The sequence below is a fragment of the Mustela lutreola genome, chromosome 15 (genome assembly GCF_030435805.1).
Source record: "Mustela lutreola isolate mMusLut2 chromosome 15, mMusLut2.pri, whole genome shotgun sequence".
NCBI classification, from domain to species: domain Eukaryota; kingdom Metazoa; phylum Chordata; class Mammalia; order Carnivora; family Mustelidae; genus Mustela; species Mustela lutreola.
This window is the reverse complement of record NC_081304.1, coordinates 32861304-32886734: the sequence shown is the minus strand read 5'-3', so window position 1 is coordinate 32886734 and position 25431 is coordinate 32861304. Positions and strand designations below refer to the sequence as shown.

Genomic DNA, 25431 nt, shown 5'->3' with positions numbered 1-25431 from the left:
AGTCCCAAATGGGCTATGCTTTCTCATCTCAATGACTTTTTGTACATGATAGTCTCTCTGTTGGTATGTTTTTCAGCTCCCTCCTCCTCATGGCTAATTCCTATTTAGTCTTCTAATCTCTAAAAATGTAAACATCCCTCTTTCACAATCTAATGTCCTACATTGGCACATCTGCCTCAGTGTTCCCATAAAATGTTCCTTCCACATCACTGTGTCTTAACTCTTATCAGTATACAGAGGCAGCAAGATAACAAGCTTTGGAAGTTCAAATTCTGATTCCACCACTTACCATGTGACCCTGGAAGAGTTACCTAAACATTAATTTTCTGATTTAAAAATAGAAAATAGGGGCACCTGGGTGGCTCAGTGGGTTAAAGCCTCTGCCTTCGGCTCAGGTCATGATCTCAAGGTCCTGGGATTGAGCCCCGCATCGGGCTCTCTGCTCGCAGGGAGCCTTCCCCCTCCCTCTCTCCGCTTGCCTGTCTACTTGTGATCTCTGCCTGTCAAATAAATAAATAAAATCTTTAAAAAAATAGAAAATAATAGCACATAATGTGCTTAGTATATCACCTCATACATACCAAAATTAACAATTTTTATGGTACATTGTACTGTACTGTACTTTCTCTTCCTTTTCCTCTAAACCACACACTTCTCAAGGAACACATTTTATTTCTGCATAAGTAGCGTTTAACACAGTGCTTGGCGTGTAGTAGGTACTTAATATTTTTTGATGACTAAATAAATATTATTCCCATTATAGTAAAATTAATTTGCCACTTGGAATCCTTTTTGTACTGAGGTGGAAAACAAGTGATAAGTAAAGAAAATAAACTCCATTAATATCAATTTCAAAAAAGGATACTGTCTTTAAGCATATTGTTTTTAGGATTTACTATTACTTATACGTATTAAAAAATACTAAGTGTTTCAATATCTTGCTTGAATATTGCTAGTCATATATGCCTCAGGAATTGAACTCCCAGAATTTTTGGTATATATTGACCATAAAATTACCAAGTCACACATAAGGCTATCTTTATTTAGATAATGACTAAAGAAAAGTTATAATAAGTCACTTTTTTAAAACCAAGGAAATTCTTAACCTAGCAAAGCTTAATTAAAATCTCCCTTTATAATCCTTAGGGAAATGAGAAGAAACTCAGTTTCATGGTTTGGTAATTTTAACCTATGTAAGACCATAAAGATAATCTAATCTAATCTAAACTAATTAATGTAATATTTAATAGGCTTTTTCATTTAATGTTTAGTTGGTGAATAAGAGTATTTGTAAGGGCTCTTTCTGAGAAAAATGCTTTTATATTTGATCTCTAAAATATTTTAACTTCAATACATTTTTATAGAACTATACTAGAAGCTGATATCATTTGTCCTATTTCCACCTCCTTTCCTTGATAGTCAAAGATAGTTTTATTTTTTAGCATTATATGTTGAATATAAACGGATATTTTAATATATAAAGTGGTGTTCTGATTCTGAAGGACAAGCTTTACTTTGAGCCATTTGTAAGGCATTATGCAAAAGAATAATGATTTTACAAGGATAATGATTCCAAAACTATGTTACTGCATATGGACCCATGGAATTGTAATCCACGACACTTCTAGAATACAAGTGATCACTGTTTTCTGTTAATTTATAATCTGCTACTTATTAATAACGTATTTCTCTGTCTTCTGGAAGATCACGTACTGAATATATGATATTAATACAGACTGCAACCTGAGCAAAAGTATTTTTTTTTAAGATTTTATTTATTTATTTGTCAGAGAGAGAGAGAGTGAGAGCGAGCACAGGCAGACAGAGTGGAAGGCAGAGGCAGAGGGAGAAGCAGGCTCCCTGCGGAGCAAGGAGCCTGATGTGGGATTCCATCCCAGGACGCTGGGATCATGACCTGAGCCGAAGGCAGCTGCTTAACCAACTGAGCCACCCAGGCGTCCCAAAAGTATTTCTTTTTTTAATTAAAAAAAATAATTTTAAGATTTCTTTCCAAAAGAAATACAATATTGAGTGGATGAGTACTATATTAGGCATTGAAATTGTATAAACCTATACAGTTTTTTAAACCTATATAAATAGGTGCCCTTGGCTACTTCAATAATTTATACTGAAATTAAAAGATCTAAAAAGATCAGAAGATTTATCAAGTACAAAATGGGAAAAAATATCTCTAGGCACCTTAGTGAGTGAATAGTAATATACCTGCCATTGTTATGAACTATACACTGTTATATATTTTTTTTCAAAGATTTATTTATTTATTTGACAGAAAGATCACAAGCAGACAGAGAGGCAGGCAGAGAGAAAAGCAGGCTCCCCGCTGAGCAGAGAGCCCGACATGGGACTCGATACCAGGACCCCAAGATCATGACCCGAGCCGAAGGCAGCGGCTTAACCCACTGAGCCACCCAGGCGCCCCATACACTGTTATATTTTTAATAAGCAGCACTAATTTTCAGTCTTTTCTATCATTAGAAGCAAGAGTTCAGGAAAATTCAAATACAAAAAAGTTCTTTTTTAAAGATTTTATTTCACAGAGCACACTCGAAGGGGGAGCAACAGGCAGAGGGAAAGGGAGTAGCAGACTCTCCACTGAGCAGGGAGCTCAATGTGGGACTCAACCCCAGGACCCTGGAATCATGACCTGAGCCAAAGGAAGACACTTAAACAACTGAGCCACCCAAGACCCTAAATGCAAAAATTTAGACTGCCCTTTATTTATAGGTAAAACCTAAGTAAGATGGACTTTTTAGGCAGAAGATGGGATAAAAATCCAACTACCCTCTCTCTCTCAAAAGGGAGGTTATAGTTAGCCAGGGAAAGAAGATGTTCTATGAATTACAAATAGCACCTACAAAGGCAGACAGGTGAGAAATAACATGATATCTTTGGAGAAATGCAGTGAATTCAATTGTGCTAGAAAATCCAGTGAGGCTAGACTAGAGGATAGAGACTAACGGCTGGGAGGCTACTAAAGTAATCAAGACAAGAAGTGATAAGAGCCTCAACTAGGGGGTGCCTGGATGGCTCAGTAGGTTAAGCATCAGACTCTTGATTTCAGCTCAGGTCATGATCTCGGGGCCGTGAGGTTGAGCCTGCTTGAGGCTCTGCACTGAGCATGTAGCCTGCTTAAGATTCTCTCTTTCCCTCTCCCTCTGGCCCCTGCCCAGTCAGAGAGAGAGAGAGAGAGAGAGAGAGTCTGAAATAAGCAACAGCAGTTCAAATTCAAGCAACTGAATTGAACTGAATCTTCACTGATATTCTTCCCCATAGAAATGTTTATAACATAGCCTGAAAATCACAAAATAAACTTCAAAGCTTTAACCTCTCAAGTCAGTCTGCCTAATTTATGTCCCAGTGACAACCCTAATGGTGGAAACTTGAGAAAGTTCTTTAAAATTCCTCCACCTTGGCTTCCATATCTGCAAAATAGGTTAGTAACAGAACCTAATATTAAATAAAACAGTTCTTGGACAAGCTCTGAATAAATGTAGTAGCAACAACAGAAATAGGAGTGGCTTATAACTACTACTAGTTCCACGATTATTTCAGGTGCAGACAGTTTTGATTCTCTGCAGGTTTACATTGTTAACTAAGTTTTATAGAAAGATATTTATATTTATCAATCCAAGATTAGAGAATATCCTGGCAAAGAGCATTTAAATGCAAATTCATATTTACCTGTTTAAAAGACTGAAAATTGTTTCTAAATGCACAATGAACTTTCCATGACCTTGAAAAGTTGAAGATATTTTTATTCTTCTAACGGTATATACAAAGATTGTGAATATGACAAACCCAAGTAATAGATGAGACTGTATTTATAAGCTGCTTTAAACCAAGGCTGTATGAACTGACAAATATTAACAATAGCCAGAAATCAAATCTCAAAACTTTGGAGGTCATTTCTACTGCAAAATCAGTGATAGCCTGATTTAATGACTGTCACCTCTCATATTTATGTAATAACTTGCTAGGTTCAATAAGAACATGTTCACAACATGATTCTTGCCTTCTAGAGTTCTGGCCTAAAAAGGATTTTATGTATCACATACCTCAAACACAATCTTATAAACACCATATATACATATCACTATATATATATACATATATATATATATATGTATATATATATGCACCAATACATATATACATATATACATATATGTATATGCGTATATGTATGCATATATGTATATATGTATATACATATGCGCCAATACATATAAACATATACATATATACACACATATATATCACCTTATATATATATAAGCACTATATATACACATAACACCATATATATATATATACATCACCTTAAAAGCGTTACATTTTATTTTTTGCTTTTTTTATGCAAAGGTGAAATTAGATGTATCAGAATTTACTTTTCAAAAAACAGGCTTATTAAAAAGCACTATTTTGTTTTAGTTCTTATTTTTAGATTCACAAAATAGAAAACCATGAATAAGAAAGTACTATATAAGGATCAAAGATCAAACGTTGTGTCTTGTGGTAAGTAGGTCAAATACTTCAAATCCATACAAGAACTATGTTTCTTTGGGAATTTTATACATCATTATGGAATCAAGTCACCAGGAAAAAAATTATGTTTGATATTTCTAACCAGCACACTGGTCTTTGATTCTTTTTCTTTTAATGACTTAAACTAAAATAAAAAGTAATGGACTGCTCTTCCTCGGACCTATATATCAGAAGGTGAAGGTCTTAAGTGAAAATACAAGGAATTAAGAATAGTTTCAATCTTTTAACTAGCTCATTACTCTCTATACAGTATTCTTTTTCTTCTTCAAACTTGTCATGTGAACAATATTCTCACAAAACTCTTTTAAAAACTCACAATATTACATAAAAACTCTTTTTAAGTCCCTGAAAAAAATTCATTTACAAAGTTGTGGAGTGTTAATAATGAGAACTGTAAACATATTTCTGCAGCTAGTTGAAAATGTTAACAAACATACCAAAAATAACATAAAATATGAAGCCAAGCTCCTCTGCCATTCAGAGGAGAGAAAAAGAAAATAATAACAAAGAGAAAGAAGAGAAGGAGAATAGGCCTATAAAAATCTGGAAATGAAACAATCTGGTAGATTGAGCAGAGAAAAAGTTAACAATTCGTTCATTTATTCAACAAATAACTGCCTATTATGGGCCAGAACTTCTACCAGATGCTGAATACACAAAGAACAACAAAATATTCTTTATCTGTTGCCTTCAGTCTGGAGAAGACATTAAACTAATGCACGCATGTATGTATACATATACACTATATATATATATATATATTTATACACACACACACACATATACAGATACGTATATATAATTAAATTGTGGTAAATTGATATAAAGAAAAAGTAAAGGACGCTAGAAAACTGAAAGTAAGACTTAATTTAGACCATGGATAAGGAAACAGCTCTATAAAGAAGAGATACTTTAAACCTAATGGTTGAATTGGGTAGTTGGAGTTAAAGGAGAAAAGTTGCTTGGGCAAAAAAACCACAAAAGTACAGAGGCCTTTAGAACAGACCATGGCAGATTTGGGGAAGTAAATGAAGACCACTGTGATAGAAACATTAAAACTGAGCACAAGCAGAGGTGGGTCAAGATGAGGCCAGACAATTGTTGTATGGAAAACTGATCAAAAGGAGGGAAATGTGGAAGGAGAAACAGCAGTTTAGAGTAATCCTATTGCCAGCTCAGTAAGAGCTGATGAAAACTTGGACCAGGCCTGTGGAAATGGAGACAAAAAGAAATGGATAAAGTACTTTGCTTTCATTTAGAAGAGAATTAAAAGACCTTTAAACAAAATAATTAAAATTTTCTGCCATCCTGCTTCTCTACTGTGGTATGAAGAATAACTAAAATGGTCCCCCAAAGATTCCCCACTCTAACCACTCTAAAATCTGTGGATACTAATGAAATATCACTCCTGTGACTGTGTTATATTAACCACATGAGTTCTTAAAAGCAGAGAACTTTCTCTGGTTAGCAACAAGAGAAGCCAGAGAAATGTGAACCATGAGAAGAACTTGATGTGCCATTAATGGTTTGAAATTAAGAGGGGGGACGCCTAGGTGGCTCAGTCAGTTGGGCATCCACTTTCAGCTCAGGTCATAATCCCAGAGTCCGGAGATCAAGTCCTTCATTGGGCTCCTTGCTCAGCAGGGAGCCTGCTTCTCTCCCTCTGCCTTCTGCTTCCTCTGCTATTCTCTGACAAATAAATAAATAAAATCTAAATAAATAAACAAACAAACCAAGGGGGAAAAAAGATGAAGAGAAGGACTATTTGAAGAGAAGGCCATTTGAGAAGGACAATGGGTGGCTTCTACAAATGATAATCAGCCCCCCACCTGACAGCTGGCAAGGAAATAAGGACCTCAGGTCTTTTAAAAGTATAGAGATTCTGTTAACAACCTGTATAGACTTGGGAAGTAGAGTATACCCCTGAGACTCCACACAAGTCCAGTCTAGCCAACACACTGGTCTTGACTTGAGACCTTAAGCAGAGAGCCCAGCTGAACATTCCTGGACTGCTGACCTACGGAACTGTAAGATAATAATGGGTGTTGTTTTAAGCCCTTAAGTTCTGGTAACACATTACACAACAACAGAAAACTATTACCTGTATACTCTGTGAGAAGTTAACAATTTGATTATTGAAATCTGAATCAGATTATTCTCTTGTCATAGAAAGAACTGTAGTGGGGGGCACCTGGGTGGCTTAGTAGTTAAGTGTCTGCCTTTGGCTCAGGTTATGACCTTAGGGTCCTAGGATTGAGCCCTGCGTTGGGCTCCTTGCTCAGCTCTAGCTGACAAATAAATAAATAAAATCTAAATAAATAAACAAACAAACCAAGGGGGAAATAAAGCCTGCTTCTCCCTCTCTCACCCACCCTGCTTGTGTTCCCTCTTTCACTGTGTATCTCTCTGTGTCAAATAAACAAGTACAATCTAAAAAAAAAGGAGGGGGGGTGCCTGGGTGGCTCAGATGGTTAAGCAACTGTCTTCAGCTCAGGTCATGATCCTGGAGTTCCAGGATCCAGTCCCCAAATCAGGCTCCCTGTTCAGTAGGGAGTCTGCTTCTCCCTCTGACCCTCCCCCTCGATCCTCTCTCATTCTCTCTCTTTTAAATAAATAAAATCTTATGAATGAATGAATAAATAAATAAATAAATGTAGGAAAAATAAGTTCAGCTTGTAATTCCTCCAAAGACTAAACAAAGATGTATTTAGTAATTGGCGAACCCATTTAAATATGACTTTGAAATTAAATGTCAGATATGTGTTAAAGAATTAAAGTTTTTGTTACTAAGTCTAAAGCTGTGCCATTCAATTTAGTAGCCACTAGTCTCATGTGGCTACTAAACATTTGAAGTGTGATATTCCAAAATGAGATGTACTACAAGTATAAAAGATACAGAGGATTTTGAAAACCTGGTATAAAAATTTAAAAGAACTCAATAATATTTTAATATTAATTACATATTAAATGCTAATATATTTTAATATATAATGTTTGGATACATTGGGTTAAATAAATTATTAAAACTAAATTCACATGTCTCTTTTCAATTTAAAATGTGGTTAAGAGAAAAATTTTCAATTATATATGTGATTTAGTTGTACTCCTATTGGAAAGCATTGGTCTAGACTTTTAGGCAGGTGTCCTCTTCAAATAGTGAAAACATGGACAAACCAAACCTCTCCTACTTTAGTTGTCTACTTAAGTTAGACAAAGTAATTTGGCAATATCTAACAAAGTAAAGGTGTATGTAACTTCAGTCTGACAATTCCACTTTCAGGAATATACCCAAGAAATCTATGAATATGCACAAGGAGACATATCTAAACTGTAGAATTATTTGTAGGACAGAAAATGCTAGTTTTTCCACCAATGTTTTATGGTCTTTTCTCCATAGCGTAGAGTTGTTCTCGGTCCTGTTTGCTGTGAAATATGGACTATAGATGGTGCCAACATGAACTGCATTCTAGTCAATGCAAAGTGAAAAGAATATCTGCCCCTTCTACAGACTGGCTGCTAAAAATCTCCAAATCACTCTCCATTCTTAGGTCTGCCGAATGGATGTTGGTGCCTGAAGCAACCTTGGAAACCACAGGCTGAAGGTGACATACACTCTATTAGCTTGGATGGCTTAATCACTCTATAGAACCCAGCCCTTTCTTCTCCACTGTAAGTTAACTCTGTGAGCAAGAAATGAACACTATGTTAAGCTTTTGAGATTTCAGGATTTGCCCATTAGAGCAGCTAGTATTAAACTAATGTAGAGATAATACACCAAAAAAAACAGAAACAATCCAAATGTCTATCGATAGATTGGATAAATAAGTCATAGTACAATCGGACAATGGAATGATACAAAGTACCTAAAATGAAAAAAAAAAAAAAAGCAAAACCTGGATCTCCATATAACATGAAATTTTTTCAAGACAGCTAGTTACAAAACCAAAAACAAATTAAAAAGCCCAGCATGTACAGAGACCATACAAATGCACTTCTAATAAAAATATAAAAATATACAGAACAGGAGAGTACATTCCAAGAATTCCCAGATTACCTCTGGGAAGAAGGGAATGGGTTCAGAGAAGAGAGTGAAAACAAAGTCTTCAATTCCATATGAATGTATAATTTCCTTAAAATAATCCTAATTATGATTATTTGTTAAAACTGGATGATGGGTATATGGATATTTACTTTATTATTCTATTTTGTTAATGTTTAAATTATTTTCTAATATCAAAAATCTTTTTCTTGGGGCGCCTGGGTGGCTCAGTGGGTTAAGCCGCTGCCTTCGGCTCGGGTCATGATCTCAGGGTCCTGGGATCGAGTCCCACATCCGGCTCTCTGCTCAGCGGGGGGCCTGCTTCCCTTCCTCTCTCTCTGTGATCTCTTCCCTTCCTCTCTCCTACTGTGATCTCTCTCTGTCAAATAAATAAATAAAATCTTTAAAAAAAAATCTTTTTCTTATACATATCTGCTTAGAGAGTAAACTAGTAAAACCTTGTTAGAGGACATTTAAAACTATGTATCAAGAGCCTTAAATATGTAAATATCTTTTAACAAAGTCCCAACACTAGAAATATACTCTAACAGAAATTAAAGTTTGTTAAAATTATGAACATCACACTATTCTTAGAGTAACCAAATATTGGTAATACCTAAAATGTCCAACAGAATTTTGATTAGATTACTGAGCATTCATTTTAAAATTAAATAGGATATAATGGGAAGCGGGATGAGATATCTGGAGGTAGGAATGAAAAAGACTGGCCATAAATTGATAATTGCTAAGGCTGGGTGATAAGTGTACTATTTTATTTTTTATATACTTTAAATTTTCTAATAAAATTTTTAACATATTAAAATTTACTAAGTTTTTTAGATTTTTGTACTAAGTTTTCTTAAAGGTAACTTAAAATTGTAAGAACTGGGGTGCCTGGGAGGCTCAGTGGGTTAAAGCCTCTGCCTTCAGCTCAGGTCATGATCCCAGGGTCCTGGGATTGCCCAGCATTGGGCTCTCTGCTCAGCGGGGAGCCTGCTTCCCTCTGCTTGTGATCTCTATCATATGAATAAATAAAATATTAAAAATAAATAAATAAATAAAATAGTAAGAACTAGGGGTGCCTGGGTAGCTCATTCGGTTAAGCAATTGCCTTCATCCCAGGGTCCTGCAATGCAGCCCTGTGTCGGGCTCCTTGCTCAGTGGGAGCCTACTTCTCACTCTCCCTTGGCCTGCCACTCCCCCTGCTTGTGCTCACTTGCTCTCTCTCTTTCTCTGTCAAATAAATAAAATCTTAAAAAATTAAAATAAAATAGTAAGAACTACATGTATTTATTTTTAGAACTATCTTTTTTTTAAATCGTAACTCATTCATTGGATCAGCAAATATTTTGTGTGTGTGTCCTTTACGTAGCTCTCATGATTAACTTAGGAACACGATGGCAAATGTATAGCTAATAATCCAATACAATTGCCTCCAAACACTTGCTTAGGCACCTTACCAAAATATTTGGGAGAACCACGTATATGCGCACACACACACACCCCATGTATGTATGTATGTATATGTATGTACATATTTATAAATTAAGTACATACATGCTCATGTATACAAACCTGCACATTTGCACATATACAACTCTTACCAGCAATATATATATTTTTTAAAGTAAGCTCTACGTCCAACGTAGGGCTTGAACTCATGACCCTGAGATTAAGAGTCACATGCTCTTAAAAGTCACATGCTTAGGGCGCCTGGGTGGCTCAGTGGGTTAAGCCGCTGCCTTCGGCTCAGGTCATGATCTCAGGGTCCTGGGATCGAGTCCCACATCGGGCTCTCTGCTCGGCGGGGAGCCTGCTTCCTCCTCTCTCTCTCTTTGTCTCTCTGCCTACTTGTGATCTCTCTCTGTCAAATAAATAAATAAAATCTTTAAAAAAAAAAAAAAGAGTCACATGCTTAAGACAGAGGAGCTAGGCACCCCTCATCAGTAGTATTTCAATATTTCTTTGACTAACCTGTATTTTACTATTTCACATAATCTATTTAATAAATCCATTTTTGTTCATTTCTAATCAGATAGGATTGTATTAGCTTTTTTAAAAAATCTAATGTAGGGGTGGAGAAAAATAATTTAAAGATAAAAAGATAAAAAAATCTAATGTAAGTATGGGGGAAGCATAGGCTCTCAAGTTTTGTTGTTTCTTATGCTTACAAATATATTCAATCCACGATTTCTTTGCAGGAGCTTTTAAATCCAAATATCCATTTGTGAGGATTAGTTTTGTTAGAACCAGGAAATATAATCAATAGATCCATTAGTGCAGGTAAATCACAATACTTCATAATTTTCTGAAAATTGGAGGGAGGATATCACTGTTGACTCTTCTAACCTGTGAAACTTGCATTTATTTCATCAGTATACCTCATTTACCACACTTGACATGAAATCAGTTGTCATACAGAACTGCCAGTCTCAATCAATACATCAAATATTTTTTTTTAAAGATTTTATTTATTTATTTGACAGAGGGAGATCACAAGTAGGCAGAGAGGCAGGCAGAGAGAGAGAGGAAGAAGCAGGCTCCCCACTGAGCAGAGAGCCCAATGCGGGACTCGATCCCAGGACCCTGAGATCATGACCTGAGCCGAAGGCAGTGGCTTAACCCACTGAGCCACCCAGGCGCCCAATACATCAAATATTAATAGCACCCAATTTCATATTCTGTATGCAATTTCATATTTTGTATATTTTGTATGCAAATAGATTTTAATATTTTCTTCTTTCACCGCAATGGATTATTTTGGGCATACCTACTTTGAAGACCCCTGTTCTAGTAAAAGATAGATATTTGTTGACAAAAAAATAATGAATCAAAACTAGTGCTACAAGAGGACTAATCCCTGGGTTTCTAGAGGGGCACATGGAAGAGACACTAACTCATGACTGTGAGTTGGCAAAATGTTGCTAAATGGAGAATTTAAGAATGGGTAACAGATTGATTGGGCAGATTGGGGGTGAGGAAGCATGATATTCCAAGCAGAAGGAATAGTGTGTTATTATGCAAAAGTGCAGAGGTAACAGCAAACACAGCACTTTCAAACTAGTGTATTAGTAGTCTAAAATGGCTGAAGTGTAGTTTCTAGAGCTGTAGAAGCAGGAGGGAAGTAGGTATTTAGGGATTCAGAGATGAGCTGATGGAATAAGATTATAAGGCCTTCTTTGGATTTTATTTGAAGGGCAATGGAGAGATAAATGATAAAGGTATATAGTAAATAATTTGGCCTTGCCCAAAGAGAGGTCTAGCTTTTGTCCCTTGCTCCTGGGAGGTAACCTCTAAACCCTGGAATTTCTGGAGTAATAGTAGTATCATATATGTGAGACCCCTGGACCACGTAGTATCAGCCTGAACTCCAGTTCAACCAATAAAGCAACAAGTCTCAATAAAAACTCTGGACACTGAAGCTCAGGAGAGGTGCTTGGGCTGGAATACTCTATGTGTATTACCATGCATCCATGCATCAACCCTGGAGAGGGGAGCATTGTCTTCAATACTGAAGACAATGAAAGTTTCACATTTAAAACTCTCCTAGATTGTGCCTATGCAAGTCTTCCTTTGGCTGATTCAAATTTTTATCTTTTTCCTAAAATGAACAATATCCATTAGTATAATAGTCTTTAGGAAGTTCTGTGAGTCTTTCTAGTGAATTATCAAATCTGGAGGTGGTTTGGAGAAACCCCTAAATTTACAGTTGATGTCAGAAGTGAGGGTGGTCTTGGGTGGACTCTTCCCTCTTTATAGTTGGACCCTAACTCCCTGCAGCTGGGGTCAGAAGTCTTGGGGAAACTTGGTGGTCTGGGGGATTATACCTTTAACCTTGCAGTTGGCTAACTCTGGGAAAAGAGTAAAAATATTTAAGTAGTAGGGACAGCTACATAATCTACATAATCTAGAATCTAGAGAAATCATTTTGGGGGCACCTGGGTGGCTCAGTGGGTTAAGCCTCTGCCTTCGGATCAGGTCATGATCTCAAGAGTCCTAGGATCAAGCCCCACATCGGCTCTCCACTCAGCGGGGGGCCTGCTTCCCCCTTCTCTGCCTGCCTCTCTGCCTACTTGTGATCTTTGTCTATAAATAAATAAATAAAATTTAAAAAAAAAAAAGAAATTACTTTGGCTATAATGGTGAGACTATATTGGTGAAGAGTAAGACTGGCAAAAGATGACAATAACAGTGGAAATGGAGAGGGACATATCTATGAGATATTTTCAAGGCAAAATTGATTGAATGTGGGGGGTGACAGAGAGAAATCAGGAATGGACCGACCAGAAAGAAAATGAGGTTTTAGTTTTGCTTATTTGGGGGAGACAAGAAGAAGTTGGAAGATTGAATTGGGTGGTGAACAGTTTGAGAAGCTTTTTAGATATTCAGGTAAAGCTATTCCATTAGCAGTCAAAGCAGAGATAGATAGAGAGTTGGGAACCATAATAACAAATAACCAAAGTCATGGGGGAAATTGATATTGACTACAAATAAGTCACCAGAGTGGAAAAGGTTAAGGATGAAATATCAATATTAAAGGAGCAGTTGGAGTACTAAAAATCCACAGAAAAGCAGCAGCCTGAGAGGCAGGAATAAAACCCAAAAACTTAACCTGAAAAGGTTAACAATAAATGCTTGAAATTTTTTTCTTCTTTTTGTTAATGAAAATTTTCTCCATTTCTTATAGTGAACATTACTTCTTTTTTTTCTTAAGATTTTATTTATTTATTTGACAGAGAGAGATCACAAGTAGGCAGAGGAGCAGGCAGAGAGAGAGGGGGAAGCAGGCTCCCTGCTGAGCAGAGAGCCCGAGATCATGAGATCATGACCTGAGCCAAAGGCAGAGGCCCAACCCACTGAGCCACCCAGGCGCCTCTGAACATTACTTCTTAATAAGAAAAAAGATGTAGTTTTAAATGAATATTTTAAAACTTGCAACCATGTATTTTTTCTATTTATATATGTAAAAGTGAGACAAAGTTTACTCATTTTCTGACCTATCTCAAACTTAATAATGATTCACATAATTCAATGTAACTGAATTATTAGTATCTAAAACCAAAGATTTTCTTTCCAAGCAATTTTAAAAGTACCTCCCACCCCTCATTACTATCTGGAACTACTTAACTTCCCGGGGCTCCTGGAATTCTGTCTCCCCCTCAAGAAGACCAACAAAGACTAAATGAATAACTGAGGAAACAATTGCTCTAAAAATCTAATGACATAGAGCTCTAGAAAAGACTTCAGAGGATGTGTTTCTTCTGGATTAAAACAGATAGATATCCCCAGTATAGTGTAGATAAATAAAATACACCATATTGACCCACGTAACCTATGCATGTAGCCTCATATTCACATTTGCTGTAAGATCAGTTACAAACTCTTATTTGCAAATTATTTCAAAGCTATAAAATATCTCATTTCTACCTTTACAAAGAGATTCTCTCATTTATCTCAGAAATTCTAATACTATGTCACTAAAAAATATTTATCTCTTGGGGGACATTTAACCTTAAAATAAAACAGATCCTCTTATACTAGCAGTTGAAGGTTCTAAATCATTGGAGTTTCTTATTGACAATAGATCAATTCAGTGAAACATTTCTAAAATATTGCATGCATTTATTATTGATTCTTAATGTTTAATAAACTGGAAAATATATTTAAATGGTCCTTAAGAAGGCATTTATAGTCCACAACAGAGGTCTTTCTCATCCAAGAAGATTTTTGCTGTTTTCAAATTGTTGTTCTTTTTTTTTTTTTTTAAAGATTTTATTTATTTTTTTGACAGAGAAAGATCACAAGTAGGCAGAGAGGCAGGCAGAGAGAGAGGAGGAAGCAGGCTCCCTGCTGAGCAGAGAGCCCGATGTGGGGCTCGATCCCAGGACCCTGGGATCATGACCTGAGCCGAAAGCAGAGGCCTTAACCCACTGAGCCACCCAGGCGCCCCATATTTCCCATTTTTAATGCAAAATCTTTATCCCAAATACCCTGAAAAAATTTTAAGTTGCTAATTATAACTGTATTTTGTCTATTTAAACCTTGATCCTTTACTTACCTAAGTAATTGCCTACCTCAAGTTAGTCCTGACTTTGAGTTTACCAAAATGAAAAATGTTAAATATATCTGGTGGTCTTGTTATAAAATTCTTGAGAAGCAAAATATTGAGAAAAACATTCACTGTTTTAATTTCCAACCAGGGTATACATAAAAATAATCAAAAGATAAGCACCCTTGTTTCTTTTCTTCAGAGAATCTGTTTATTTAGCAGCTCTATATTGTATATTTCCAAAATCCTGACAGAAAACACACACTAGAGACTTATAAAACTGGTATTAAATGCAGTGTTATTTTCTTCTTACACTAGTCCCAATTATTAAATTGGTGAATATATAGTTCAGGTAGCTCTATTTAAGAATTTCAGCCCCCTTTGACAAGCATAGCAGAGTTTTTAAAGTATATCACAAATTCCCAAAATGAAAAGTGGGTGAGAAAATATTTGGGGGAAAGAAAATCACCTTCCCCAAATAAGCAATTTCAACATATTTCTAATCAGAATTATTTCAAAATATTTCCTAGGAAATTTAAGGACCCATCAAAAGGAGAATTTTCTAGTTCAGAGATTGAGAAATGTCAGAATTACTTGTACATAATTTGCCATTTCTGAATTTAGATCCACTTTTTCATCTATAAAATAAAGTGCTTAGACAGAAAGCTGATCTACTTCTACAGTGTTTTCCAGTATTGACTTGGGTGACTAATTGATACGATTTTCTTTTATAAATAAAAAATAATTAAAAGTGTTAATTTAAAAGTATATTTTTAACACAGTGAAGGTTTCCTTTGTTTTTTAATCTGTTAAGGATCTTAAAGATACTTTACATAAACAAGCCAGCCATTTTCTATCTGAATAAAAATAGGTTAATAGCTTTTGTACAAAGCATAGTAAAAATGATAAAATCTCTGATTTAAGGTGAAATAATATTTTCTAACTTTTTTAGATTCACTTCAAATCCAAACTTCTGTTCTTCAAATGGCCATTTTATCATTTGAATATCTTTTTCTAGTTTTATGCATATAGAAATTAATCTTAATTCCTTTCCTATGGAAAAACACATTTACCACCTTATCATCTTTATATAGATTCCATTTTTTTAAAAAACCTTTTTGAATAACAAATGTTCATGGTTGTTCTAAACTAATGACTCTTCTTAATGAACCTTCTCTAATGTTTAAATGTGTTTCTCTTTAATTGTCACTGCATTTGTAAAGGTAAGAACTGTCAAAAAAAGATCAGTCTGATGCTCAGATAAATTTCTCCACTTTGGTAAACATTTCCATTTTAACCAGAAGTTCTAAATGTCTTTATTTAGTGTTTAAAAATGACATTTCATAAGCCCTCTTCTCTGACAGTTTACAAACACTAGGAAGAAATACTCTAAAATGTTAATACCGGTTATCCCTAGTGGTGGTATAACACGCCATTTTATTTTTTATATTTCCCAGAAAGCATTATTACTTTGGTAATCGGATAGCACTTCAAAATTAAATTTTAAAAGGCTTCAACACAGTCCACTTCTCCAGCAGAAATGTTAAATGCTTTTCCCCTATTGATAAGCTTGTTCTTTAAAGGGAAGAATGATTTGATCAGGTGTCTGTCAGGTTGAATGAAGACCTGACATTTACTTTCCAGGCCCTTCCTTTAAGTTAGGCTTTGAACTTAATTGCAGTGATTCTTGCAGCAGTAAACTTTTGGGGGGGGGGGGAGCAGAGTAACACCTTTCAATACAACTATCAGCAGAATGCCAAGAGACTCTCAGGTTTACCAATATTTTCAAAGACTTGTCAGTATTCTCCTCCGTCATTCCAGAACAATTCCATTTAGAAAGAAACGCAATTGTAAACCATTTCTATTTCAAGCCCATAAAAACCAGACCTGGGATGAAAGGCAAAGCCTTGACCTTTCTATTTCAGACTTTCATCTGTGTGGCTAAGCCATCTGCTTTCTCTCCCCTACCCCATCTACTTAATGGACTGAAAATACTGCGCCTGATTGCAATTTTATCAAACCAGCCTGACTTTTCCACTTTAACGAATTACGACTCTTTCACCTCAAGTCTCGCTCGTAAAAATGTGCTTACCCTTCCCTCTCAATTCCTTCCCATCTCCCTCAATTATGAGTTATCAGATATCTTTAAGATACGCGGCTTCCGTGGATTAAGCCATCTCAAGATCTCTTCACTTTCCACACCGAGCGCCTGAAGGAAAACCTACTCCAGTCTCTCCTCCTGTGGCTATAAAGCCGGTATTATTATCACTGTGGTTGCGGTTACGCAGGAGGCACCTCGCATCGCAGCCTAGAAGGGAGCCGCGTCGCTCCGCCGCCAAACAACAGGGGACTCAGACCGGGAAAAGACAGACCCGGGTGGGAGGAAACCTCCACGATGAAGAAGGGAGCTGCTAAGAGGGAGCTCCGAAGACTGGAAGAAAGGACCTTCCGAAGCACGGAGGGAAAGCGGTGTCTGTGAAGTGGAGCAAGTGGGCGGCCGAGGTGCAACGGGAAGAAGGGGCCCGAGACCCGCGGGAGGGCCGGGGCCAGTGGGAGGGCGGGGGCCGAGGAGGGCGTGGGCAGCTCGCAGCGACCGCGGGAGTCCGAGGAGCTGGGGCGCTTCTAACCGCGCGAGGCGCGGGAGAGGGGGCGACAAGAGGAAAAGAGAACAGCTGAGGTGCCGAGAGAGCCGCGTCGAGGCCGGCGCGGCGGGGACAGCGGGCCCACCCCCAGCCAAGCCCCGCTACTTAACTATTTGTAGAGCTGCTGCAGGCACAGGTCCAGGCTCTCGCCCTCCACCTCCTCACGGGTGATGCGCTCCGACAGCGGTCGCGGGAGCGGGGGTAGAGGCGGCAGCTGGGGCTGCGGCGGCGGCGGCTGTACGGCCGACTGCCCCCGGGCTGCCGCCGCGTCCTCTTCCTCGCCCTGCGCGGCTGCCACCGCCTCTTCCTCCACCGCCTCCTCTTCGGGCTCGGGGTCTTGCTCCTGCTCTTGCTCCCCCTCCTCCGTAGCGGCCACAGTGGCCACCTCCTCGCCAGGGTCCTCGACCGAAGCCTCGGCCGCCTCAGCCGCTACCAATTCGGGCTCGGGCTCGGGCTCCGGCTCCGACTCGGGTTCGGGTTCCGGCTCGGGCTCGCCGCCGCCGCACGGTCCGCGAAACTCGCCCAGGAATAGCTCCAGGAAGCGCCGGTAAGTTTTCTCCTCGGGGCTGCAGCCGGCCATCGTTGCTCATGCCCCGGGGCCGACCGGGAAGTAGGGAGGGGGGGGGAGGGAATCCAGGAAGGGGAGGGGGCTGCTCTCGAGCCTCCGGCTCCCGCAAAGGCTGTTAACGGCCGCACCGGCACGAGCTATCAGCACTAGGTTGCCTGGAGAGGGCTCCCGCAGGCGTGCGCGCCGCCGAGCGCGGACGTGCGCGGCCCGGGGGTGGGGGCGGAGCGCGCCGCCCCCTCTCGGGTCTGGAGGGAAAGTTGTTGGCGGGCGCGCGCGCAGGGTCCAGCGGCGGCCCACCCTCCAGCCCTCCGGAGAGCTCAGCCCACGCTGCCTAGAGACTGTCGCCATGGAAACCGGCTCTAATTAAGAATTTCAGGGTCCCTCCCGTCGAGCCCGCGGAGTCGAAAAGGACACTCGCCCGCTCTCCAACTCTACATATCTTTATTGTATGGATACCCTAGCCTCAACTGGGTAAGAGTGAACTAAGACATCTCCAAGTTTAGCTGCTGGTTCCCACTTGGATTGGATTTACCTCGGTTTTCCTTATCTGTCCCTGCGTTGCCTTAGCGTAGGTATCTGTTGAAAGATACCGCAGTGTCAACACCTTTTGTTGGTGGTGACACTAATTTAATAAGTAGTTTGGGGGAAAGGGGTATCATACACCTTTCAAGTGGTAGGTTCCTTTGCATATATCCTTTTATTTGATTCAGTGAAGAAAGTGGTGTTATCCTCATTTCTTAAAGACAGGAAACAAGATTAATGTATATTTGCTTCCAGGTTTCAAAGCTACTCACCATGGCATTGTAATTAGAACCCAGATTATCAGCCTCCAAAGCCGCCTAGAACCGTTTTTCTTTTACCCTTCTCTTCTTTGCTTCTGCAATATGTGTCTATAAAGGCTTATTTTTATAGGGCTTCATAGTTTCCAAGTGTTTTCATACCTTTAATCCTTACAATAACATCTCGAGGTAGAAGTCATCATTATCATTATGATTCCATTTTATAGATGAGAAAGCTGAGCCATAAAGATATGGTGACTTTGCTCAAGGTCACAAACAAGTGATGCAACAAGGACTAAAATCCAGGTCTTTTCACTGCAAAGCCATTAGTTTTCCAGCATTCCAAGACACCCCTCTGTAGTCTCTGTATAAAACATATTATACCTTATTACATAATATGTACTTTTCATACATTTTCTTTGCTCTTCTTCCCCATCCTTCAAGCCTCCTTTTCTTTCTTTCTTAGATTGAAACTGAAATGACTTTAAATGATCCTAATTTTCTTACCAAACTATACACAAACCTATTATTTTCAAGCCTTACTGAGGGGAGTGGGAGAAGGAGAAGCTGTGTTGTTATACAGCTGTATAGATGATAGCATCATTACTGCATACTGCCATGTTCATGGCAACCTATAATTCAGCAAAAACATAGTGATTCTTTCTCTACTTTGAAAAACATGTTCACAAATTATCCACCCCATCCTCTCCATTTATTGTTTCTGGGTTTTAGTTAGATTTAGGGTCTGAAATACCATTTCTAGTTGGCTATTAATGGAAGAAGAAGGAGTCTCCCTGCCAACTGTTTTCATGTAATACTGTATTCTAAATCCCTGACCTGATACTGTTATTTTAAGATTAGGTGGGTTGAGCTCACTAATGTACATTATGGCATCATGTAAAACAGACATCCATTCTTTCTCCTAGTTCAAGATTAAATAATACATGGGGCGCCTGGGTGGCTCAGTGGGTTAAGCCGCTGCCTTCGGCTCAGGTCATGATCTCAGGGTCCTGGGATCGAGTCCCGCGTCGGGCTCTCTGCTCAGCAGGGAGCCTGCTTCCGTCTCTCTCTCTCTGCCTGCCTCTCCGACTACTTGTGATTTCTCTCTGTCAAATAAATAAATAAAAAAAATCTTTAAAAAAAAATAAAAAAAAAATAAAAAAAAAAAGATTAAATAATACATGATAGAAAGCATATAGTGAGTAATGCACATAAGTCCTCTATAACTATTTATTTTTGTCTCTGAGGTAAATGGAAAGACCCAATAAATCTGTTTCCAGACAAGCTAAATGTATTTATACATGTTTTGTTTAAAATATCACCAGTGTAGAACAACTTTTCTATGAGATGCCAAGAAAGCCTTTAAACTCCTCATTTGTCTTTGTTTTCAATCCACCTGTTCATTTCCATTTCAGAATGTCTAGAAAAGACTGACAGAACTTTTAAGGCTGCAAACCTAAAAGTCCACAACTTTACATCCCAATAACTTTAAAATCTCAGAATTTGACATACTATAACAATTCATATCAAGCTACAGCTTCTTACTTTATAATGTAGTTGCCTCCCTCATCTAGATGACATTTGTGACATTAATTTATGACTCAACTCACATATCAAAGGGAAGTGTTATATGTTGAAGAAACATTACTAAGAGTAAAAAAGCCCACACCTCTTTATTTCTATAAATGAGAGGTGTGTTTGCTTATATTAATAAAGATATTCCTTCACAAATATGGATCCTATTCCTTTCATTTGACAGAGTAGCTTTGCCAGAAGGTTGCTGACAGCAGTGCTGGGATCTCAGAGCAGCTGTGTAGGATGATTTTGCCATTGTCAAGAAGTCTTTTTAGTCATTATTTTGCATTGCTTTACTTTCCTTTTCAGTTCCTTTTCTCCTACACTTTCCTAATCCCCTTTCTAACTATTAAAAAATAGTGAGCTACCAAGAGTATTTAAATTTTTTGAGAGTTTTTTTTTCTTCGTAAGAATTGCTCTCCTTCTAATCCTTAGATCTTTGAAGGAAATATACAATGCCCTTTCATGGATAATCATAGTAATGATGATATCTATAAAATTAAAAAGAATTGTTAGGGGCTCCTGAGTGGCTCAGTCAGTTAAGTGTCTGCCTTCAGCTCAGGTCATGATCCCAGGATCCAGCGATAGAGCCTCTCATTGGGCTCTCTGCTCAGCCTGGAGCCTGCTCTCTCTCTGATACCGCCACCCCTCCCCCCACCTCATGCTCGCTTGCTCTCAGTCTGAAATAAATAAATAAAATATTTAACAACAACAAAAAAAAGAATTGTTGAGTTTGGCAGTTTCTTATCATATGACCCAGGAATTCCTCTCCCAGGTATTTACCCACAAGAAATGAAAACACGCACACCAAACACATACACACAAAAACGTGGTATATAGATGTTCACAATAGTTTTATTCATAATAGCTTAAACTTGGAAATAACACAGATATCCATTAATACGTGAGTGAATAAACAAATCATGGTATATTCATACAATAGACTACTACTCAGTAGTAAAAAAATTACTGATGAATACAATGTAGGTGAATCTCAAAAACATGCCAAGGGAAAAAAATCCAGGCACAAAAGCGTACATACTATATGATACCGTGTACATGAAATTCTAGAACAGGCAAAAATAATCTATGGTGGTTGCTTGCAACTGAGGTGGCATGGGAGATTCATGGCAAAGGAGTGAAAAGGAATGTGGAGGGGTGGGGGATTAAAATGTTCTATATCTTGGGCACCTGGGTGGTTCGGTGGGTTAAGCCTCTACCTTTGACTCAGGTCATGATCTCCGGGTCCTGGGATCGAGTCCCACATCAGGCTCTCTGCTCTGTGTGGAGCTTGCTTCCCCCTCTCTTTCTCTGCCTGCCTCTCTGCCTACTTGTGATCTCTCTCTCTGTCAAATAAATAAGCAAACAAAATCTTTAAAAAAAAAAAAAAAAGAAATAAAATGTTCTATATCTTAACTGGGTGGTCATATCTATATATTCATTTGCCAAAAATTATTAAAGCAGGGCACCTGGGGGGCTCAGGCGACTTTATTTATTTAATTAATTTGAGAGAGTGTGGAGTGGGGGGATGGGCAGAGGGAGAAAGAATCCTCAAGCAGACTCCCCACTAAACATGGTGCCCAACACAGGGCTCAATGCCAGGGCTCTGAGATCTTGACCTGAGTTGAATTTGAATCTCTTGCTTAACCAACTGAGAGCCTCCCTGGTACCCCAAGTGTCTGACTCTTGATTTCAACTCAGGTCTTGATCTCAAGGTCGTGAGTTCAAGCCCCATGTTTGGCTCCATGCCTAATTTTTTTTTTTAAAGATTTTATTTGTTGGGACGCCTGGGTGGCTCAGTTGGTTAAGCAGCTGCCTTCTGCTCAGGTCATGATCCCAGCGTGCTGGGATCGGGTCCCGCATCGGGCTCCTTGCTCGGCGGGGAACCTGCTTCTCCCTCTGCCTCTGCCTGCCATTCTGTCTGCCTGTGCTTGCTCTCTCACCCTCTCTCTCTGATAAATAAATAAAATCTCAAAAAAAAAAAAGTTTAAAAAAAAAAGATTTTATTTGTTTATTTGACAGACAGAGATCACAAGTAGACAGAGAGGCAGGCAGAGAGAGAGAGAGGGAAGCAGGCTCCCTGCTGAGCAGAGAGCCCGATGCAGGACTCGATCCCAGGACCCTGAGATCATGACCTGAGCTGAAGGCAGCGGCTTTAACCCACTGAGCCACCCAGGCGCCCTCCATGCCTAATTTTTAAAAAAAATTACTAAAATGTACATTTTCTGTAACTGTATTATAAGTAAAAGCATCGGGCTCTCTGCTCAGCGGGGAGCCTGTTTCCTCCTCTCTCTCTCTCTGCCTGCCTCTCTGCCTACTTGTGATCTCTCTCTGTCAAATAAATAAAATCTTAAAAAAAAAAAAATTAAACACAGGGATGCCTGGGTGGTTTAGTTGGTTAAGCATCTGCCTTCTCAGGTCATGATCCAAGGGTCCTGGGATCAAGTCCTGCATTGGGCTTCCTGCTCTTTGGGGAGCCTGCTTCTCCCTCTCCGTTGCTCCCGTGCTTGTGCTTTCTCTCTGTCAAATAAATAAATAAAATCTTTTAAATTTTTTAAAATAAAAGTTAAACAGAATAGGGGCACCTGGGTGGCTCAGTTGGTTAATCATCTGCCTTCAGCTCAGATCATTACCCTGGAGTCCCAGACTTCCTGCTCAATAGGGAATCAAAGTCTTCTCCCTCTCCCTCTGCTCCTCCCCCTACTTGTGCTCCCTCCCTCTCTCTTGCTTGCTCACTTTCAAATAAATAAAATCTTTTTAAAAAAATTAAACAGAATTGATTAATATGTTAGTCCCTGTCCTTTCTGTTCTTGTATCACTCCTACCCCCTTCGCTCTGTATTATAGGGAGGCTGAACCTTTCAGGCTAGATTCACCAGGTTCCTTGACAGTTGACTTCCAGCTGAAATTTTCTCAGTGGGAGGTATTGGCAGGAAAATGGAAGTTGGGAGGAGAGGTGAAAACCAGGATATTTATTCCCTGTCCCTTATCTCAGTTTTAATGCCTACTGCATCTCCTTGGTAACTTTGCTCCCCCTGAATATGTCTTATCGAAATTCCAATTTTTGCCTATGACAGCAGTCTCTGAGCTCCAGAAACATCAACTTCCTTCATTTGTCCATCAGCCTAGAGATGGAAGTGGCTTCTAGCTTCCTAATCTTGCCTGCTAGGGACCCAGTATTTGTGTTTTCCAAAAATCCATATGTTGAAATCCTAACACCCAAGGTGACACTAGTAGGTGGGGCCTTTGGGAGGTGATTATGTCATGAGGGCGTGGTCATAGGATTAGTGTACTTAGAAGAGAGGCTCAAGAGAGACCCTTATCCCTTTCTACCACTTGAGGACACAATAAAAAGGTGGCTTTCTATAACCAGACACTGAATCTGCCAGAACCCTGATCTTAGACCATCTAGCCTCCAGAACTCTGAGAAATATATTTTTGTTGATTATAAGTCACCCAGTTTATGATATTTTTGTTATAGCAAAATAAGACTGTCTTGGGCGCCTGGGTGGCTCAGTGGGTTAAGCCGCTGCCTTCGGCTCAGGTCATGATCTCAGGGTCCTGGGATCGAGTACCACATTGGGCTCTCTGCTCAGCAGGGAGCCTGCTTCCCGCTCTCTCTCTCTCTCTGCCAGTCTCTCTACCTACCTGTGATCTCTGTCAAATAAATAAATAAAATCTTAAAAAAAAAAAAAAAAGACTGTCTTACCTTCCCTTTTAACTTTTCAGCCCTTCTATCGCTTGTATAGCCAATTTCCTGATTCTATTCCCTCTGATTTCTTAACTGGATCTCAAGTGATACAGTAACAAATACAACTTTATAAAGAACTATAAAATATATTTTATATATAATATAACTACAAAAGGAGTAAGTGGACACTAAAGCAAGTTTAGATCTTCATAGTTGCTTCTGGGAACACTAAGCTTACTTGAAGTTAGCAGTAAATGATTTTCTAGAATTAAAAGTTATGATAAATTGCCAGGAGTTCAAGGGTAGTGGGAAATAGAATGAAGAGATAGAACACAGCATTTTCAGGGCAGCAAAAACTATCCTGTATGATACTATAATGATAGATATATAACATTAGCCATTTATGAAAGCCCATAGGATGCACAACACAGTGAATCCTAATGTGAACTATGTACTTTGGTTAATAATGAATTAATTCAATTATTGGCTCAATTATTATAACTGTACCTAATATAAGATGTTAAATAATTGTGGAAACGGATGGGGGGAGAGGGCATATATGGGAACTCTCTATCCTTTACACTCCTTTTTTGGTAAATCTAAAACTGCTCCAAAAAATAAAGTCTACTAATTTTGTAAAAGTTAATAAAAATATTTGACATGTGGTAAATAACTGATACTTGTAACTAAGAAAAATCTATTAATTTCAACTTATCTTCAGTTAATATTTTCTTGGTGGTTATGCAAATGTACACGATACTGTCTGTTCTAAAGTATGCCTGTTTTATCTCTTTATAGGCAAAAATAGAAATACTATCTCCAGAAAAGCTTCGATTTTATTATTGCTAATTATAAAAAGCTATCAATTTGAAATTGATGCCATATCTCAAGTGATAAAGCAGATGTTTTTATATTTTTGAAAAAGCATAGTAACAATAAAATGTATAAATATAATCTCAGATCTAGTACCCAGGAAAATGTTTAAGGCCAGGCCTTAAATGTTAAAATGTAAATATAAGGATGTGTAATTTTTCATTCATATTTTTTAAAATGAAGAATGGCTAATGTCTAAGTATTTGTTAAGATGGCAATTCACTTGTGTTGTCAAACTGACCAGTAGGGAGCAATAGAATACATGACAACTGAAAAAACTGAGCACATGGAAGTGTTTTCAAATAAGAATTTCTTCCTCCTTTCTCCTCAATATACCCTAGCTACATCTTTTCCATTCTAAATCAATAACTTTAAAATAATCTCCATTTGCTGCCAAAAATATGACTGTTATATTAATTTTTATTCCTTTTCTATTGCAAACTAATTGGTCATATTGCAGCAACAGTCCAAAGCTGTCAAAAATAAAATTCACATTAGGTAGTAACAGGCCTGCATGCACTATTTCATTGGTTTTAACAAGCAAAAAAGTCCCCCAAAGAGCCTCTTTTTTCTTGATGCTTTTTACCACTACTGATAAAAATCTTTGTTTTTATCCAGCATAGTTCTTTGAGGAACCAAAATTATTTGTG

General features: G+C 38.3%; 2 protein-coding genes across 5 annotated transcripts in view; both read right to left on the bottom strand.

Annotated features, from left to right (window-relative positions):
* Positions 1 to 18037, bottom strand: part of PPM1E (protein phosphatase, Mg2+/Mn2+ dependent 1E) — a 221882-nt gene extending 203845 nt beyond the window's left edge. The window contains exon 1 of the mRNA XM_059149327.1: positions 17407 to 18037. Within this exon, the coding sequence (XP_059005310.1) occupies positions 17407 to 17876 (470 nt within the window). The 5' untranslated portion in view covers positions 17877 to 18037. The remainder of the gene's footprint in view (positions 1 to 17406) is intronic.
* A 4508-nt stretch (positions 18038 to 22545) lies between these two features.
* RAD51C (RAD51 paralog C) overlaps positions 22546 to 25431 on the bottom strand; it is a 61214-nt gene continuing 58328 nt past the window's right edge. For 2 of the 4 annotated variants that reach the window (XR_009347844.1, XR_009347846.1), the window contains one exon: positions 22546 to 22738. The gene's annotated coding sequence lies outside the window, so the exon portion shown is untranslated. The remainder of the gene's footprint in view (positions 22739 to 25431) is intronic. The other 2 variants (XR_009347842.1, XM_059147716.1) reach the window with 2 other exon arrangements.